Raw genomic sequence first — 20,819 nt, forward strand, 5'->3', positions numbered from 1 at the left:
CCAGACTTTTCCCCCCCTTCTTCCTCTTCTTGACATGCAAACATGTGGCGTGTAAATATGAAAATGAATGAGTGTGAGAGCTCTCCTGGCAGTGACTCGTCTCTCTCCCTCCGCGTGTCCCCGGAGAGCGGCGCGTCGGAGAGGAGCGGCTGTAAAAACCAAAGTGGGGCAATGAGACAAGCTGCGCCACAGCTGGCAAATCATCGATTTGAGCATCAGAAACGGGGAGGGGCGGTTCATTTACCTGCCACCCTCTCAAAGCAGTCCTCCTCCCTCACATGCCGCTACTCTCCTCTCCTCTACTTCACCCCCGCTGCCCGCAGCGCACGGTTGCTCGCGTTTCTGCGCTCCATCTCCGTGTGCGTTCCTCCAACTTCAACTTCAACCTCCTCCGGTGCGGTTTTTTTCTGCAAAGACCACCCCCTCCTCCTCCTCCTCTTCCTCATCCGTCGGACTTTTGACTTTTTAAAACAGTTTTCTTCCTCCCACAGAGCAGTCGCCTATTTTTGGATCTCACGCCGTGGAGCGCTGACAAGAGGTTGTTCAACTTTTGATGGAAAACAAGAGGTCGGGCGACTGCTGACTTTAAAGGTACGGTCACACCACAGTGTGTTCAGTGTGTCCTCCGTGTCACAAACCTGTTTTCAGCCTCTCTGCAGATGTGTGATATCACGTCTCGTGAAAAAAAAACAAAAAAAAAAAAAAAACGAGATGGGCTATAGGTCTCATTGGAATCAGAAGCATGAATTAGGCAGTTTGTTGACTTTTATCTTCTAAAAGCCACACAAAAACAAAAGCTAGATTTAATAAATACAATGACACAGAGTACAAATCAACGCGCACGCATTCCGAACTTTTTCTCACCACCTCATGTGAAACGGGCCCGTGTCTTTTCTGCACAAATAAGCAAAGCACTCGTGATAATCGCGGGGTTAAACGCATCCATCTCCTCTAATGCGTTTAACAACTTATTCCGCGCGCAGCAGAGGAGGAAGAAGTGATGCAGCCGCTGCCGCTGACCTGATGACTTCAGGATGCTTTTTTTTCCTCCCCTTAACATAAACCTGAAGCATTTCAGACCTTTAGCTCCTTTCTTCCCATTTAAATTGAAGTTAAAGTGAGTGTCATCAGCTGACGCGCCTGTTAGAAATGCTGAATCAAATCTACTTTTACTACTTTTTATTAGGCCATTAGAGCCACTTCATTTCTTCTCGCTCTCCACACGCACTATTTAATTATGTGTCAGCTTGATGAAACATTTTTATTGACGCAGGATGCAACTCTTTTTTTTTTCTGTGAGTGGAAAACACACGGTTAATGAGCTGCTTTCTGCCTGACTTGGTGTGAGGCAGTCGGGTAGATGTGGTGGGGATGCAGGGCTGCTGTTTGCTCTGCCTTATGGCTTCTGTCACAGTGCTGATAAAGTAATTTCAGGTAAAACCAGACGTGTGTGTGTGTGTGTGTGTGTGTGTGTGTGTGTGTGTGTGTGTGTGTGTGTGTGTGTGTGTGTGTGTGATGGAGAGATAGAAAGTAGTTATGAGAAGATGTATTACCGTCTTAAAAAGTGCGTGGGCACTGATGCTCTGCGGTTTACAGGTTTTTAAAAGGTTTCACTCTCTGCTCCTTTAGAAAATAGCTGACATTTCACACAGCAGCTCGACCAGTGGCTTTCACTCTGCTATTTCAGATTATTCACAAATAGATAGCAGCATAAATACACCTTTGTGTGACAGAGTGGAGTGTGTGCTGAAGGTATTTCTAAAGGTTTGTGAATTCAGGGCTCGGTGAGAGTAGAGAAAATGAAGAGGTTTGTATTTTTTTGAGACTTGATCAGATTATTAACGGGCAAATGATCCGAAAATAATCTTCCGACTGACGGTTTGTGATTCTGTTGTTATCAGGTCCGGTGCTCTGCGAACTCATGTGCAGTTTCTGAGATAAAGCATGGCATTTTTTTGCATGTGAGAAACAGGTTATGGCAGAGCCCCGGTGATTTTTCTCCTTTTATCTCTGCAGATCTGTGGCAGCTCAGTGTGCGGTGGCTTATCTGGTCAGTGCCTTTGAGAGCAGTGACACACACTCAGCCCTTTTCCTGTCTCAGGCTGCCATGTGTCACTTCTTGTAAAAGTCTTCAGACAAAGAAGAAAAGCCTCAACGGCAGTTTTTTTTTCTTTTTTGCACATTGAAGCAGAACTTCTCGGTATTACTCCTCGGCATGGAGCGTTCTTCTACAACCACTTTGTGGTTTTTTTTTGTGAAAGTGGCACAAAAATGCTTCGCATACGTATCCACATACATGTGTGTCAGTATGTTTGGCAAAAAATCTCTCCGTGTAAACTTGTTTGGCAGGAATGATAAGAATCAGAGTAGGAAGAGGGCGCGACGTCGCTGCGCACGACCGTGGGGTCACACGGATCCAGCAGCAAAGCCTAAACATCTGCCACAGCTTATTAGAGCGTAATTAAATCCTCTGACTGTTCTGTGGCGTTCACGGCTCTTACAATAACCCCCGCTGTGGTTTACAGTTAAAGAGGTGAGCTGGGAAAACAATTACGTGTTCCCACCTTCCTTCTTTTAACTTGCAGGTTGTCATACTCAGATTTTTTTTCTCCACCCCCCCTTCAGAGTGTAGTTTTGTTTTCATTACGACTAATCGAAACTAGTGCACGCTGCATTGACTGTACCGTAGTAGTGTAACAGCAGGAAATCGTCTTGTAATCTTCACATGCAGTGCAGGGTTTTCTCGCAGTCTTTTACTTTTTATTCAAACTGTCGCTCCGCGATGTGAATGTATAGGGTCTGCGTGTCACCGGGGCGACCTCCCGTCTCTCTGCTGTGGGCCACGTTAGCTAAGAATAATCCTCCGGCTGCACGTTGCCTAGCTCTGAAGTGCAGGTTGTCAGATGAGAGTGAGAGGAGGCAGCAAAGTTTGTCCGGTGACCCTGAGAGACCAATTAGTGTCGACGCTGGAAAGCTCAGGATGTGATTTTCTTGTTTTCTGTGTGTGTGTGTGTGTGTGTTTTCTGCTCTTAAATTACACTAAGAATGGCTCGTCACTTTGTTTGAAAATCAAATTATTTTATGACTCCTCAGTTTCGGGGAAGATAGAAATTGTTCAGGGAAACCCTTGTTTGTCTGCCACAGCTTCTCCATCTTTTTTTTTTTTTTTTAATTCGAGCTGTTCTTTGGATTCCAGCAGCGAAAGACGCACATTATTAAAACCCCCGACTGCACAGCGTTCGCTGGGAGTTTAGAGCCGGGCTGTGCCTCACTTTGCTGAGACTGATATCTCAGCTAAAACCATTAATCGTCTTTCTTTACCACCTCGATAATTATCGCTGTAGCGAAATAACAGCTCAGCAAACAGTGAAATTATACCTGTGGTAGGGAGCGGAGTAAATACCTGTTTAGCTGCCAGCAAATGTATTTATTAGACTGTCGCCAGTAAATAAGAGGCCTGTCTCGTTTTTTAATGTGTGGCTCTTTGGGGATTCCATCCCTGCACACTCCCCACTGCTGCCTCTGTATGAAACAGCTCTGTTATGACTGCTAATAGAGGAGAAAGATAACAATGATTCCCTGCTTTTTTCTCTCTTTGCTTTTTTTCGCATGGCGTGTTGCAACTAGTTTGGAAATAGAAACGGTTGCCGAGTTAATAAAGATTTCTGCATTCCAGAGCTCAGAATATGAGAAAATCCCCCCCCCCAACTCCTCTGTCGGTTACAGACGTGCCACCCTGGGTGCATGCTTAATGTGTGATTCAGGACTTACAGCTCATTTTGTCATTATCTGGAAGGTTATTTCTTTAAAAAAAAAAAAAAGAGAGAGACGGCAGGTTATGTTGTTGCAACATGTTTGACTGCATTTATTTTGGCACAAACTGTTGCTCCAGATTCCTGGGATCCGTTGTTTTTTGGGTGCTCAGCCTCAGCCCTGTCTGCTGAATAAGATGCTGCGTCCACCCCGAGAAACGAGGAAAAAAAGCAGCAAAAAGTCAGTCCTGTTAAGTTCTGTCATCTTTTTATTCAACATGCTTCGTGCAGCTGGAACAAATACAATTTACAGACGCGCATACATTCAAGTTTTCATGATTCAAATCACATTATTTACAGGTCGTATCGTGTGTTTGTTATTTTTTCTGGCGAGGGGGGGGGGGAAACAACAACCTCATTGTCTTTTATTCCGCTGCTTGTCTTTATCCGATCTGTGTAGGTTTTTCTGAATCCTTTGTTCGTAGAGAGGAAAAAAAGAGCGATTTAGAGGAAAGCGCATCCCGCTAAGATCAGGTTGTTAATACCCACCCACGTACCCCAATGAAACAATTTCAACAGATACTGTATTCTTCACACACACACACACACACACACACACACACACACAGTTGCCTTATCAACTCTTTTGTTTGTCAGTGGATGGATGATGCATCCTTTGACAAGGGATTAAAAATGCAGAGGAAAATATGTAGATAAAGGAGCGCATCTTTAAGTCTGCGCCTCTCATTCAGCACGTCTGCCTGAGCCATGATATTAAGATCCATTTCCACACACGCCTGTATTCCATCTCTCCCTTCATCACAGCGAAGCGTCACTTCTTGCACGCCGAGGCCAGCAGCACCTTCCCATCACCTGCCCTCATTTCCTGAAGGCTCCCCACAAGGCCGGGGCCGTTGTGCCCTCCGCTGCCTCTCAGCCACTTCAGGGAAAAACAACCTTTCTGCCCCCGTCCTCCCTCACAAAGCCATCTTCAGTATGTGGTTTTCTGGCTCACGCACTCTCAGACACAAACACCCCATGTCTGTCTGACTCTATTAATTGTTTATTTGTTTCCGATCCACGAGGCAGAAATTAGAGTTTTAATTGTTCGGTCATGTGATGGCCGGGGTCCAGGGTGCGGTGACAGAAAAGTCATTTCTTTAAATGTGGCTCTGCCTCTGATGCCTGCTAATTGTTCAGTGACTAATTGGTTTTATAATTCAATAAAGGCGAGGAGAGGAGGTCCTAAACAAGGCGGTGAAGGATCCTCTCAGTGAGCGAGGCGGGGATGAAGTTTTAAATCATTAATGCGGATTCCTGAGAGGAGCCTTGAGCTGACCCAGCGTGGCCTGCACTGAAAAAAAATCTAAATCTTACCAAGTATATTTGTCTCATTCAGTATTGCATTACACTTAATATAAGACACAACTGCCTAACAAGTACCATTTCAGCCAGATATAGGGACTTGTTTTAATACAATACATCTGGAATATCTTGTTAAGTGAAAAAGTCTTGAAAACAAATTGTTTTGAGTCATATTTCACATGAAACAAGCTTTTTTTTCATTTGAAGAGGTTTTTAAGCTAATTTCGAGATCACTTTTAACTCAAAAGTCCTAAATATCACATCTTATTTCAAGAAAAGCCGATTTTCATTAGTTCCATTGACAGATTTTGCTTATTTCAAGCAAAAACGTTGTGTATTTGTTGTTTTTTTTAACTTATTTTTGGAGGGGCATTTTTTCCAGTGTGGCGGTAATTACCACAGACTTGAACGGTTCTGTCGGGGGGGTTCAGGAACGGGCCGTGGCCCCCGGGAGCAGCGCGGAGGCCTGCTCGCCGCCACCGAGCGGATGTTGGTGTGTCAGCCTGTGTGGGCGTTGCATCGAGTACAGTGCACGCCGCACACAGTTGGCGTGGTAGCCGAGGGTGGAGAGTTGCGGTGTGAGAACAAGGTGGAGCGGCCGTCGCCTCGCTTTGCATTACGAAGGTGTAAGAAAACAAAAAGAACCTCCCCGCGTTTGTCTTCCACAGTAACGCAGAGACCCGGCTGGCAGCAGGCCTTCCTGTCAGCAGACCTGAGGTGGAGACCACTTGCTCTGCTTCTATTTCTGTCGGCTTCATGTGATTATAAAACAATTAAGTACTTAGGAGCCGACTCTCAGTTCATTACATTCCCCTTGTTCTTTCTTCCTCTCTTTTCTGCCTCCTCCCACACCAACGAGCGGACATATGAGAAACGTAGAAATCATCTTCTTTCGCCTGTAATTGAAAGCCGCAGTCGTTGTATGAGCGGTTAATGGAAAACATAAAACTAATTTCATTTGAAGGATATCTCCATTATGGAATATTTAGTCTATCTGCGCTTCCCTCGTCGTGACGACTGATAAAAACAGCTTTTCGTGCGTCTTAAGTGGAAACTTTAATGTCCTCCATAGAAAATGAATGTAGGTTGTGTTTTTGTGAGACAGCTGTGATGGGAAATCGCTCAGATTTAAAAACAGTTCTGAGAAAACGGTGCTCAGAGCGAAAGGAGCTCTAAAAAAAAGAAAAGAAATAGATAAAAAAAGATGACACGTTGTGTTTGTAGCGATCAGAGAATATCGCAGAGTGCGAGACTTCAGAATGTCGTGTTCTTTTGTGTCGAGTCTGAGCGCTTTTTAAACTTTTTCGCCGCATAATGGCAGAAAAAACTGAGCCCAACGCCTCCTTTACTGCATGAATTCTTCCACGATAAATAAAAAAAAAGAAATTGCACAAATAGTTTATGCTCTCCATCAACTCGCAGCTTTAGTTGAGACCAGATATTCGTCTTATTTTTGTCACTTTTATTACTCGTTTAACTGCTTGTTGTGTTTTTTCTCAGCACCTTTGTTTTCCTTTTTCACAACATCTTCTGCGCCGCTGATGTTCGTCTGCGCACCCACACATGACGCGGGCGTGTTTTGACACATTATTAAATCCTCCGCAGCCTCTAATAATACTATTATGTTTATGTGTTTTTATTGTGGGAGACACTTCCAGCGAGTGGAACCGGCGGCAGGGCTTACTCCCATGCTGCTCAGACTGACTAATTTGTATTAATAACCAAATAACCGTATTAATGCCCATTAGAAGCATCACAAGTGGCGAGCATGAAGACATCACAACTCCTACGTGCAATAAGGGATGGCGCCGCTCCGTCTGACACACTGGATAAAGGCACTTCTCAAAGCTGAGCCAACAATGATACATCTTTCTATTCATTCCCAGCCCCTTCTTCCCCTTTTGTGTGTCGATTATTAAGGAAATAGACGTACTGGTTAATTCCACTGAGGCGTAAACGTGTGGTTTTATAAAGCAGCTGGTCAGATGTGGCGCTTCGCACTGCAGGTGGAATGTGTTTAAATATCATTTCCATGTGAGATGCTTGATGCTGTCGTGTCATTTTTCAGGATTTCTTTACAAATGCAGCCATCAGGCACCAAATCCTGCCTGAACAATCGCGCTTGTGTACATGCGTCACACACACACACACGCGCGGTATCTCCACAACACAAAGACACACGGGCTTGTAAAAACCCACCTTGAACAGAGCTAAATCTGCATTCAGCACATGATTATGACGGCGCGCGGCTAGTATTTTAAAACGGGCTTTCTGGGTTTCCAAACCCATTTTTCCCTCTTTTCTGTGCGATACAAAACGGTATATGTTAATTGATAATCAGCAGTGTTGATTCAGTGGTGCATTCAGAGCAAATCTGTGCCCTTCTGGATGTCAGAGGGTTTTCACAGCCTCGCCGGTGCCAACCTTAGCTGGCAGCGCCGGCACCTGTTGGCGGTGCCAAGGCCTGGCAGGGGTTATCGATGCTCTCTGATGGTGCCCGACAATCACAGTGGAAATGACTGCGGCTGCTTGCGTCATGCCAGATAGAAAAGAGCATTTCCCCACAATGGCTCGCTTTCACCGTCGCTCCTGTTTTTTTTTCCCGAAATGCTGCTAACAGAAGCCAAGGCAAAAAAAAATGATAAAAGAAAATACAGAAGCTGCAGAGAACACGGTGTAAAACATGTCGAATGTGGAAAACATGTCAACATGCACGATGCTGTGCGAGTGGAGGTGAAGCTGAGGAGAGGGTGTGTGTGTGTGTGTGTGTGTGTGTGTGCTGCAGTGTGTCGAGCTTCCACATATCAGGGTAAATCTGAGCACAATGCGCAGCTACAGGACGGTTCCTGTTGGATTTATCAGACTCCACAATGATCCGTTCTCTCATTTTATTGTCATGTTGGAAAATCTGTGACATTTTTACCGACGACTGTGTGAATGAATCTCTGAAAATACAAGCCACTGCTCCACAGTTTGGGTCCTTTATTCAGGCACAGCAGAGCCATTTAACCGCATGCGCACCGCAGCCGTGTTCAGCGCACAGTTCTGGTCGCTCGCAGAAACCCAAAGAAGGGTAAAGATAAGATAATTGATCACCAAATCTGTGCGGCAGTGTCGGGTTTGTGAGCTCAAACCTTTGGTCGAGGGGCTCAGCTCAACAGTTTCCATTTCCTGTTAAAAAAACCACAGTCGTGGGACCCTTTGCGTCGCAGCCGCCCCCTCAAATCTTAATATTGTGAGACGTTGTTCCATTTGATGTACGAAAGGTGAGTTTCACATTGTATTTTTCCGTGAGAAGCTTCCGGATGCTTGGACACAAAGGAAAACGCCTTTGACCTCGGATGGGTGGGTGCAACATTGATTTGGTTTCACAACTAGCGGTGGAACGAGGGATGCAATCTTCTGCCTTTAGATCCCCCCCCCCCCCCCCCCCCTGTCTGTAAAACGCTGTATTATCTCCTCACGAATAACTGAGCAGCGTCTGTTACTTTGACTGGTTTTCTCTGAGGCGTGCCTTCGACTGCCGTCATCAGCGGTTACTGCCGAGCCGAGAGGCTCACATCCACTGTGCTGCATTGTTTATGAAACAACCGCTTTGTTTGAGTCTCAGGCATGAGCTTTTATGTGCCCTGCAAACATTTATTAACCAGCACGAAGCGCGATGTAGCATTTCAGACGCGCCTGACCTCTACGGTCGGCTCACAACCTCTGGCTGTCGGTGCGATAGGTGTACGTAAACTTCCTGTTTTCTTGTTGGTTTCCTGTTTTTGTTCTTACGCAACCTGGACAGAAACGCGTTTGTTCTTCTCGCTGTGATGCAGATATATTTCGGCCTGATGAGTTGGGTGATTTTTCTGCACACTAACTGCGGTTTAGAAAGGAAAAAACAGAAAGGATATTTGACGTTTGACCTGTTAAATCTCCGTCTTTTATCCCCCGTCCTCCATTTGTAGCACGACAGCATTACACGTGTGTAAAATACCAGTTCCACTGTCGTCTCTCTGCACTCAACTCTGCCTCACACACTCCCCCCTCTGGCTCCTCGCAGGACGTAAAAATCCAGAGCCAGAAGCAGCCAGAAGACAGCTGTCCCCTGTACACGTCTGTGTCCACCATTTAAAAAGGCCGGAGCACATCAGATTATTTTTCTATTGACAGTCTCAACAGATTATCTCGTCTGAGAGTTTTTGCCGAATGCCAGCAGAGAGCAGCTCATGAAATAATTACAAAATAATAACAATCGCCTCGCTCTGAACAGTCCGTCCCCCCCCCCTTAACCTTTTGACGGTTCAGGGTTTTGTTGACAACATCAACAGAGATTAGCTCGTCTAATATTTTGGAATGATCTACTTTGGCATCATAGAGTACAGCTTGAGGTGAAGGTAAAGTTCACCAGGTAACAGCGGAGTGGTGGTAAGTTGATGGGAAATGTCACCTTTAGATGTTAAAAGGACAACGTTTCTATTTGAAAACCATCACGAGGTTTAATTCCATTTCTTTTCACCTGTAAGTGCGTAAAAAGACAATAAAACTGAGAGAAAAAACACATGTGAAGACATGAGTATGATATCACCTTACTTAGGATGCAACAAGTAAATATTAGGATGAGAAATAAGTGCAGCTCAATGTTGACAAAAGCTATTACAGTAAGATAATACCCCAAATATCATAATTATTTATCAGTAGGAATAAAATATCACTGCCATGATGTGTTATTTTAAGTTTTAAACCACCCATTTAGAATTACTATTAGAATAAAGAAGAAGAAGAACTCGGACCTTGAGTTTTAAAGAGGACACTAAAGCTTTTTTTTTATTAGTAGTAGTATTTATTACGCACAACTTTAGTTTCTCCAGATGTTTTCATGGTGTTGGGACTCCACCGAGTGGAGGTCAAATACTTCTGCTTACTTTTTGTTACTTTAGAGCGAGAGAAATAAACCTCTGTGGCCAAAGTAAAGCACAGAAAAATAAATAAATAACACACACACATCATAAATTAACGTATCCCGTGTGTGTGTGTGTGTGTGTGTGAGCATCTGTGTGTTGGTAATAAATGCAGGACCGCCTCACTCTAATCAAGCTGATTAAAAATTCCTGCGCGCACAGCCGGAAATCGCACCACCGCCGTGTGCGTGTGAGTGCGCGCGCGCGTTTCATTCACGTGTGCGTTTATATACACGAGTGCGTGCGTGTGCGTGTGTTTGTGTGTGTGTGGTTTCTTCCCCGCCTCATCACTTTCTCCACTTTTTTCTTTTTGTCTCCGCCTGGACTTTTCGGCCCAGAGATGCGGAAGAATCAGTTTGGTTCCTCCAACACGGAGGGATTATTTCTCCCCTTCTCGCACAGTCCCCACTTCACGCACACGCAAAAGTACACCTCCTTCTTTCCCTGTATTTCTCCCCAATTCTTTTCCTTTTTTTTTTTTTACCCCCTCTGTCACGCCATTTGAATTGAGGAGGAGAAAGGGGAAGCGCAGGCAGGCAGGCAGGCAGCGGCAGCACCAGCAGCGCGGAGAGAAGAGGGGGAGTGATGAGTCAATACAACTAATAATTTAATGGGGACAGAGAGGGAGAGACGGAGTGAGAAGGGGAGAGACAGAAAGGGAGATAGAAAGAAAGAGGAGCTCCGTCCGGACGCCAATCCCCATCCAACAGGACGCCTCCTACTATTACTATCGCTGGCAGCTCTCTTATGCATCCACAGCAAGCCTTATTGCACCTCGACATCGGAAAGTAAACCGCACTTTTTGACCCCCTTTTCTCCTTGTTTCATTTCGCGAACCTGTTTCGGCTGTCCGCATATCGCCTCCATAGCGACACTCGGCACACAGTCGGGTTATTTATTATTATTTTTCTCCCCCCAGTCTGCACCGGTAGTCACATCTAGCTTAAGCCGACGTTGAGCTATTTTTCGGTGTTCGTTATAGTCTCTCCGCGAACATATACACAACGAAGCGGCGGCGGCGGGGTGTTTTTATTCGGTCTCCACGGCGGTTGTTATCATTACAACTGTGTCCGAGCGAGGCGGCTGCTAACTGTTCAGCACGGCTGCCTTGCTCGCTGAATTGTGGATGTTGTGCTGCGAACTAACGCTGAAGTCGCCGTCACTTGTAAACCGATGGACGCGGCTAACCGCTCACTTTGAGCTAAATGTCGCCGGTTTTAACGCTCTCCTCCGTTGCCGTTTTTTTTCTCCAGTTGGCCGGAATTAGCTAACGTTCGGTTGCCACAGAGACACGCGCGCGCACGGACCGACACACACGCGCTAACCGCTCACCAATGTTCGCCTGTCACGGTCCATCTCGACCTCGTCGTCCCTCGCGCAGACCCGGCTTGTTGTTGGTTCTCGCCGCCTGCCCGTCCAGCAGGAGAGAAAGCGTGTCGTGAGGCACCGATTCTGATCGGCTTTCGCTGTCATGCACTCCGTAGAGTGATACCGGGAGCTGGCTGCTCTTTTTTTTCTTCCTTCTTCTTTTTCTACACTGGCCAAACTTGAGGAAGACTTTTGTTATCCAGGCTGGTTTATGCTCTCCAGTGCTGAAGTGCAGCGTTTCAGGTTGGTTTTTGTTTCATACCTAACTTATCCCATCTTAACTCCCCCATTTAAAATGAACTACTGCTCCAGGTTTTTTTTGTTTTGTTTTGTTTTTGTTTTAAGGTCATTTAAAAATCCTGACCTGGATCCGGACGGTATCCGGGTCTGGATTCCTTTGCCCCCCTTTCTTTTGTGGGGAATTAGTTGCCTCATTGCATGTTATGAATGGGGGAGTTCATGATCTTTTGCGTGGGGGTGGGTAATTTTGACAGCAGCATTCCACATCATGTACACGAACACGCATCATTAGGTTGTAATTGATCAAAATCTTAAATTTGACCCTTATTGCTGTGATAATGAATGGTCTGCTTCAGTTTATGGGGCCCGTATCACCTGTGGGTGATGGAGCCTCCCTTCATTCTTCCTGTTGTCTCTTTCCCCACTTTTAACTTTTGGTGACTTGCCCCTCATGAGTCAGCAGGCTGCCTGTTTTTTTTTTTGGAGTTTCCTCATGCTGCTTTTTTCCCTCCTTTTCCGAAAGTTGTAAACTTATTCCCGGCGATGAAAAAAATTGTGCTGCATTTGCAAAAATCTAAAAATAAAACTTGCACCTGTAAAGTCATGCAGCTGATGTGTGTGTCTGTGTGTGTGTGTGTGTGTGTGTGTGTGTGTGTGTGTGTGTCACAGCTAAACGCCGTTGCGGCCTTTCGCCTCCTTTTCCCTGCTCAGCTGCGTCATGAATGCGAAGCCACCACCAAGTGACTCACAAACCGAATTACGTTAGATTCTCCCGCTCTGCAGGCACTGCCGCATTCATTCAAGTGGAATCTCCCAGCAAAACCTACGTGTTTTTGCACTAAAACCAGGGCTTGTTTGCCCCCTTCTTGCAGGGGGAATCTCCAGCGGGACGGGGCATACATAATGCATGTGTTGAAAATGGGAACATTACTGGTACGATAACGTCACTGTGGCCTGAGTTGTCATAACTGAGGTGAGCTGACAGTTACTTCAGAGCTCTGAAAATGTCCCTTCGCGTCTTCACATGCCGGCGATATCGACACAAAAGCTGCAGTGTATCCTTCCTGGACTCCCCATCACCTTCCAGCTGTGCATTCTCCTGCTTCTTTGCTTCTTTTAATGCCGCACACACGCGCTCATATATCTCCGCTGACAAGCTGACTCATTGTGTTTGTGCCTCCTCAGGTGATAGCGAGCAGAGGTGCTGAGAATGATGGAACATCTCAGCGAGACGTGTTTGGGCAAGGAGAACTCTGAGCTGGTCAACAGCATGGCGGAGAGCAAGGCCCCGCCAGCCAAGCTGCCCCGGCTGGAGCAGAACGGCAGCCCCCTGGGACGGGCCAGGCTCGGCAGCACCGGGGCCAAGCTCGCCGGGGTCCCGTACAAACCCAGCAGCCACCTGCTGAAGACCTGCCACAAGAGAGGTAGGAGGGGAGGGTCTGAACACGCTGGGAAACCATTACTGCATCAATCCTGTGGTCAATTTAAGCCTAATTGATTTTATTCTAACGATACGAATCAAACGTGGGAGTGGTTTTCTTATAATTGTAAATTCTTTGGTTTTCACCATTTTAAAGGTAAATCAGAAAACCGATCGACCAAAAAAAATCATCATTTTACCATAAAGTTGTGAGAAAAACAGGATATTTTGGGATCTGAGGTGTCCCAAAAGGACCAGCAGGCATATCTGAAGTTCTGACACTTCACTCCTTTCTCTAATTTCATAGACAAAAATGATTAATGAGGGAAATCTGCAGATTAATTGATAATCAAAAATTTTAATTTCTCGCAGCCCCCCAATGTCTGACACGCGCGCTTCACGAATTAATCACAGTTTAAAAAAAATAAAAATAACCAACAAAGAAGTTAACTTACAAAGAGTCGGACTCGGTTCTGGGCTCGTTTGTGCTCGTTTGTGCGGGCGCAAGACAAAAGTAAATCCATGTAAAAAGAGGAAGGCAATCCTAAATGCAGTTTAAATGGCTCCCTCTCGCTCTCACATACACACAGCAACGTTATCTTCCACCCACCACCAACCCTGCATGCTCTCCAGAACTCTTAAACCTTTTTACAATGCTTCTTTAGTCATCTGGGCACACACACACACACACACACACATGCTGCACACACACATGCTGCACACACACATGCTGCACACACACATGCTGCACACACTCCCACTTATTTGCCCAGACAAAAGCCAACAGAAGAGCAGTGTGAGAATTATTCCTGAGTCGTGTCACTGCTGCTCTCTCCAAGCGAAGCCCTCCTGCTCCGACATTTGTTTATTGAGGGAAAGTTTCAGTCCTTTAAGAGCCATTTCTGTTGGAAGGGAGCCTTTACTTTGAGATTATGACATAGCTTTTTAATTTAACCAGTGTCATCTCCTGGAAAAACATGGCGGGTAAAAAAGCTATCCAGTATATGAACCTTTTTATGATTATGTGTTTTTGTTTTTTTTAATCTCTTGGTGGAAACGAGTTTCAGAACTTAAATGTTTGGATTGGTGGTAGCGTTTGGCTGCTCAGACTCAACTGTTTGGTTTCCTTTGGCCGACAGGGATGTAGGAACTCTTGGAATGTGGCTGTGAGTGTACTCGGATGGGTTGCTCTCCAGCTGAGGGCTTAATTTTTCACCTTCATCATCTCCTACCACGTTTGGCCGGCCATGTCTTCCCCTTTTTTTTTTTTTTACGTTAGCAGAGGGTGAAGCAGCCGGGGGGAGTCGGGCGATCCGCCGCCGAGGACCCACAGTGGGCATTGTGTCCGAGCCTGAAACAATATTTACCGCGGCCCTCTCTGGGCTCCCTGGAAACAAAGCCAGTATTGATCCCCCAAATGAACCTACACAGCAGTCTTTATTGTTAGATCTTTATCTATTAAAATCAGGGGAGGAGAAAAGCGCCTCTTTCAGCACATTCCATTGCATTTGTCGGCTTATTGATTGTTTTGCCAGAGCTGTGCACATTTTCTGGAATGCCTGGGATTTGAAAATATTACAACGCGAATCATTTCTGTCTGCAGTGACAATAAACATACAGAAATTTGTTCAGGTGACAGCACTGACCAAAGGGGGGGGGGCAACAGGACCCCTCATAAACCAATGCTCTTCAGCAACACTTTGACAGGATCTTATTTTTCTCCTTTTCCCACTCAGAGGGAAACTTCAAAAAGTCAAGTTGACTCTTTTTTTCCTTAAACTTTCTTCAGTTACAGAGCTTATTGTAAGACATTTGCACAGGCGAAGGGTCCGGGTGGTTCAGTCCACCTTACAGCAGAGTCACTGTTGACACAGACGAGCAAACGTCACGCTGCAGAGGTCGTTCAGGATTCGAAGCGCTGCGTCGTGGGAAGATGATTTTGGGTTGGCAAGAAGCGAAAAAAAGCCAAAATGTGATTGCAGCACGTTAACTTCGAGTAGAAGGATTTTTGTGGCCGTCAGAGTGCACCTCTGCGACGTTGTGTCATCTTAAAGCTCGACAGAACTAGGAGGGGAGAGTCTGAACACGCTGGGAAACCATTACTACATCAATCCTGTGGTCAATTTAAGCCTAATTGATTTTTTTCTAACGATGCAAATCATGTCAGGCAAATCAAACGTGGGAGTGGTTTTCATATAATTGTAAATTCTTTGGTTTTCACCTCAGATTTCAAAGGTAAATCAGGGACACGTTCATTGACCAAAAAAAATCATCATTTTACCATAAAGTTGTGAGAAAAACAGCATATTTTGGGATCTGGGATGCCGATGGGACCGGCAGGAATGCTTAGCTGATGTGAGAGTTTGGCTGTGGGACAAAGAGGTGAAGGCTCAGATGGAAACTGCCCTGTAAGAGATGAAACATGCCTTTATGGTGCATACTCCTCTTTAAGTTGATTTCTTCCATCCAGCGCCACTGAATTCATTCCCCCTATAATCTCTTGACACTCAGTGTAACTTAATCAGCAGCAATAAATATTAATCTCCTCCTTTCTGGCCAGTAGAAAACTGAAGGTCGGAGTTTGCATGTGAAGAAACGTGAACCCTCTCAGTCTCCGCTTGTGTCTCCGTGTCATCAGGCAACATGCTGCCGGTGTTCTGTGTGGTCGAGCACTACGAGAACCCCATGGACTTCGACAGCAAGGAGGAGCACGCCGAGTTTGTCCTGGTGCGTAAGGACATGCTCTTCAACCAGCTCATCGAGATGGCCCTGCTGTCCCTGGGCTACTCCCACAGCTCAGCAGCCCAGGCCAAAGGTAACCGCCGACTCCCACTGACTCCCACTGAGCCGCTTTTCTTTCATTTTCTCGTCTTGTCTCTCTTAAAGGGATAGTTCGCCTCTTTTGACATGAAGCTGTATGACATCCCATATCAGCAACATCATTTATGAACATCATCTTACCCCCTGCTGCGTCCTGTGAGCAGAGTTCCAGCCTCGTTTTGGTGTTGATGAAAGTAGTCCGGCTAGTTGGCTGGGGTTTAAAAAATAAAGTGTTTTGATTCTCAAAACAATATGCGTTCAAAAGAGTAATACATTTGCATCACAAACTCGTTCTCCAGGAAAAAGTCAGACCTCACAAACGCTTGGCACTATTTTCTCTCTACCTTCATATCAATGCGTACAGCCACCTGCCGATAGCTGCACCTGTTATGGTGTTTGCTGCTCGGTCTGCACAGCAGGCAGTGATACGAAGGGAGAGAAAATAGGGCCAAGCGATTGTGAGGTCTGACTTTTTCCTGGAGAACGATTTTGTGATGCAAATGTATTACTCTTTTGAACGCATTTTGTTTTGAGAAGCAAAACGCTTTATTTTTTAAGCCCCAGCCAACTAGCCGGACTATCTTCATCAACACCAAAACGAGGCTGGAACTCTGCTCACAGGACGCAGCAGGGGGTAAGAAGATGTTCATAAACGATGTTGCTAATATGGGATGTCATACAGCTTCATGTCAAAAGAGGCGAACTATCCCTTTAACGCCGCCTACCATCTTGTCCGCAGCGTTCTGTGACTTGTTGTTACTCGTGCACACAGCCACACACTCGGTGACCATAATAGCCCACCGCCAGCTGATCTGAAGCCGCAGTAACACATCCTGACACTGATCCCACACAGGAGATGCTCAAGTCTCCCAAGGGTCACGCACACTCCGACTACACATTCCCTCACGCATGCGTGCTCTCCCTCTCTGAAAGTGCAGGTTAACCTGCTAAAATGTTTACATCCACGTTTATATTAGTGCACGCACACACGTTTACGTGGTGTATGTATTTATATGCAGACATGCTGGATGTAGGTGGGAGAGGACGGTGGAGGAAAGGCTCTGGTAATTGCACTTGAGGTTTCAAGGTGCCTCTTTGCATGCTCTTTTATTATAGCCTGTCCATCACACGAACACACACACACGTATATAAATACACATCCGAGTCCAGCTCTCCCATAAGCGGTCCTCCTTCTCACATCCTGCCGTGTGGGCTGACGCCGATCTTTGAGACGGTGTCGAGAGAAATTCTCGCATTGGTTGTTGTGATTTCAGCAACAAATAAAGAAAAACGAAGAGTGTTTATGGCACCAAGATGCTTCTGGGGTGCCTACACATGGTGTTATTCACACCGTACATGTGCTAGCGCTTTAAATTAAACAGCGACGGCGAGCTCAGATGCTCAGATGTGCTCCTTCTTGTGTCCACATCTGTTATTTATCCTAAGAGTGTCCACATTTACTCAGCCGGCGTGTGTATGTGCATCACACAGGTATGATTCAGGTGGGGAAGTGGAACCCTGTCCCCCTGTCTTATGTGACAGATGCACCGGACGCCACAGTGGCGGACATGCTGCAGGACGTCTACCACGTGGTCACACTTAAGATCCAGCTGCACAGGTAAGAAACACTCGAGCTGCTCGGGGATGTCCGACTGCACAATCCAAAGTCTGATCCATGTTTTTTAGAAGCAAAGCGTTCCCTTTAACGCACGCACTGCAGAGTGGCATTAATCCCTGATTAGAACGCTAACTTGCACAGAGGAAGGTGCCGATCTGCTTGTTTTGACACTGAAAATAGTTTTATTACTGACGGCCATAACAGACTGACCGCTCCCAGGAAATGGGGAAAAACCCCATTTGAATAATGAAAACTTCCTCCTCTCTGTGATGGTAATGAAAGACAGAAACTGTTTTATTTGTCAATTTAACCATTAAGAGATGGGAGCAGATAGCGAAACAGTCCTTACGTCTTTGCTAACAATTTAGTTTGCACGGTCATGATTAAGTAGATTTAGCTCCCGTTCTGCTCTAAATTTAACTGCTAAGTGATATTAACTTATTTGCACATAATAGTGACATTTTGCTTTGGAGATTGGTAATATGATAATAGAGCAGCAGTTATTAAACCGGGCGCTGCTTTATCTATTTTCATAATAAAAAAGAATGTGGATGGCAACTGCAAAGCTAAACACGACTTCCCAGCCGATGAATGCACGTTTGTTCACCTGAAATAAGTCCATAAATAAGCCTGGTTGCACCTGGATATTTTAAGTCGAATATATTTGTTCTGACACTGAATGCTGCTAGCTGTCCTCTGCCATCCCTCACCGTATTTCAGGCTGAATTCCTCACTGTAGGTGTGAGGCTCTGTTGTATTTATACACACAGGAGGAGCACACACACACGCACACACACACACACGTTTATAGACCTGGACGCGGACTCGTATGTGCACACGGACACAAAGACACACAGATACTCGACTGGCGCTGGTGTGGAGGCTCGTGCCAGCTGCATGCTAACCCAGTGTTCTGCAACTCTCTGGAGAGCTGTTCCTACTCTCCTTCTCCCTCGCTCTGCCTCTTCCTCCCCTCTCCTTCTGTCTCCCACACCACCTCCCACCTCCACCAGTCAAGCACTCACACATGCACCAACTGATGTGAACACGTCCACCAGCCAGAACACAGAAGGTTGTGTTTATTTCCGGCTTGCCAGCCTCTGACTGCGCGGGTAGCCGTCTTTCTCCCAGCCTGTCTCTCAGTCTTTCCCTCCTCTTGTTCGCTTCCATCTCCCCAGAGGCTTTTGTAGCTGCTGGAGCAGTTTAAGGTGTTCTGGAAAATCCATTGTTGGCATGATAAGAGTGTGTTTGTGTGTGTTTTCTTACGAGCAGATGTTGGCCTCGACCGTCGCACGCATCGTTGTCTATTCCATTCTCCTCTTAGCTCCTTGCTGGTAATATTTCCAACACGGCACGGGACAGATTTATGCTCAGACGGTGTCATACGCTCACTGACTCACCAGTGAGCTTTTGTCCAACGCGAAGCCAGGTTTAACCAAAAGTAACGCAGCGATAACGGTGACGCAAAACACACAGAACATGTGACGTATTAATCCTGTAGAGGTGCAATCAATGATGCCTCCACAACTAAAATGTTTCTTATTTTTAACGCCCGGGAGTCGGTGTTTTTCAGGTGGAACTTCATACCTACGGCACACTATTCTTGCACCAGCCACTGGTTTTGATGAAGGAATACATTTTGGTTTAGCTGAATATGGTCAGTGTAGTTATTGTATTTGATTTGCTCCCACACCCCAAACTGCTGCAGAGATCTACCCAGTAAGACCTTAAATTGTTTCGCCGAGCACAACAAGCCAGGAAGGTAGAAGTAACACGAAATAATAGTCGCCACATGCAGCTGATGTATAATTCATGCATCAATCCAGCAGATGTGTTGTATAAAGTAATTAACTAATCAGAACAATCAGGAGAGAGAGAAAGAGGGAGAGAGGGAGAATATGAAAGAGAGGAGAGGGAGGCAGAGAAAGAGGGAGGCAGAGCAATCTCCAGATGCATCTGCTTGATGCGCCAAATGAAATCTGTCTGTCTTGGAGGGACGCTTGCAGCAGGAAAAACGAGCAGGAGCTCTTTCTCTCTGGTTTCCTCTCTGTCTCTTCTCCTCTGCCTGTCTGATGCGAGTTCAATTCATCAATATATGCACTTCAAACAGGATTAAACTAGCACAACAAACACGTTTCACACCTTTGTTTTGGGGAAAATAAATTGCTACCAAATTGCCGGTTTGTCGCTCAACACTTGATTAGTGCGGAAATGATCAGCCGATCAACAGGAAGTTAACAAAGAACGGCGTAAGAATATTAAAGGTTGTAGTTTGGCTGTTGGTCAGTGGTAAGACTGAGCATGAGGCTCTGGCTTTACAATGTCTGATGGAGAGCCGCAATGCGTTGTAGTAGTGCAACGATTCAGCTACCAGCATTCGAACTGGGAACTGGGAAGTCTTGGCTCGGAGGTTGTTGTTAAATTCCTGTTGATTGCTTTCAAGACTGTACACCAGATAACAAATAAGTAGCCGAAGCTTAATCAAAAACCTTGTTTTGTTGCTGAATATTTGATCATATTTGCAAAATTAGCATGTTTAGTCATTTAAAGACGTCACCAGAGTTGCCATGTTTGAGGCAAACTTATGAAAAGTTGCAAAGATAAGCACACAAAATATACACATTTCTCTTTGGTGTGAAGAGAATAAAGTAGTTTGTGTTGTCATCACAAGGTGATGGTGTATGGCTGTGATGAAGAAACTAACCAAACCAGTTGTTTTTGCTCAGTTCGAGGGTTTAGGAAGGTTTTCAGTTGTTCTCCCATTTAATCTAGAATTAGCCAGAAATCGGATCCCGCACGAACTGAATGTTAGGGTTAGGGTTTCTAAGCCTAACATTACTCCATCAGAAAAGCTGCTTTTACCTCCCTGCTCTCTTTGCACATCAACTTTTGTGTCTAAAACGTTTAGAACCTCCCAAAGTAAGCATAAACCTCTCAGTTATTAATAGTTATTGCTACTTTTTCCTCAAATCGTGCCTAAAGAAAAACACGGATGGAAACACGACTGCTGCCATTTAGTTATTTATCTGACCTGAGTTTCATATGATTTACACTGTTCATCCTCTCTTCCTCCATCCCTATCTTCTCCGTCCTCACCCCTGCTCTCTTCCGCCCTTCTCCACCCTTGTGTGTCTCCTCTCTTTCTCCACAGTTGTCCTAAGCTGGAGGACCTGCCGCCTGAGCAATGGAGCCACTCTACAGTAAGAAACGCCCTCAAGGAGTTACTCAAAGACATGAATCAGAGCTCTCTGGCTAAAGAATGTCCTTTATCACAGGTGCTGAAGCCCAAA

At 45.6% G+C, this 20,819-nt stretch overlaps 1 protein-coding gene across 3 annotated transcripts in view; it reads left to right on the forward strand.

Annotated features, from left to right (window-relative positions):
* Positions 1-274: 274 nt before the first annotated feature.
* The window catches only part of satb1b (SATB homeobox 1b), a 57,784-nt gene continuing 37,239 nt past the window's right edge, over positions 275-20,819 (forward strand). Inside the window, exons 1-5 of one of the 3 annotated variants that reach the window (XM_075466245.1) lie at positions 275-591; positions 12,857-13,095; positions 15,730-15,906; positions 17,403-17,529; positions 20,681-20,804. In XM_075466245.1, coding sequence (XP_075322360.1) covers positions 12,882-13,095; positions 15,730-15,906; positions 17,403-17,529; positions 20,681-20,804 — 642 coding nt within the window. In that variant the 5' untranslated portion in view covers positions 275-591; positions 12,857-12,881. Of the gene's footprint in view, positions 592-10,352; positions 11,675-12,856; positions 13,096-15,729; positions 15,907-17,402; positions 17,530-20,680; positions 20,805-20,819 lie in introns of those variants that run through there. The other 2 variants (XM_075466247.1, XM_075466246.1) reach the window with 2 other exon arrangements.

This window comes from Odontesthes bonariensis, chromosome 5 (assembly GCF_027942865.1).
Source record: "Odontesthes bonariensis isolate fOdoBon6 chromosome 5, fOdoBon6.hap1, whole genome shotgun sequence".
Lineage (NCBI taxonomy): Eukaryota > Metazoa > Chordata > Actinopteri > Atheriniformes > Atherinopsidae > Odontesthes > Odontesthes bonariensis.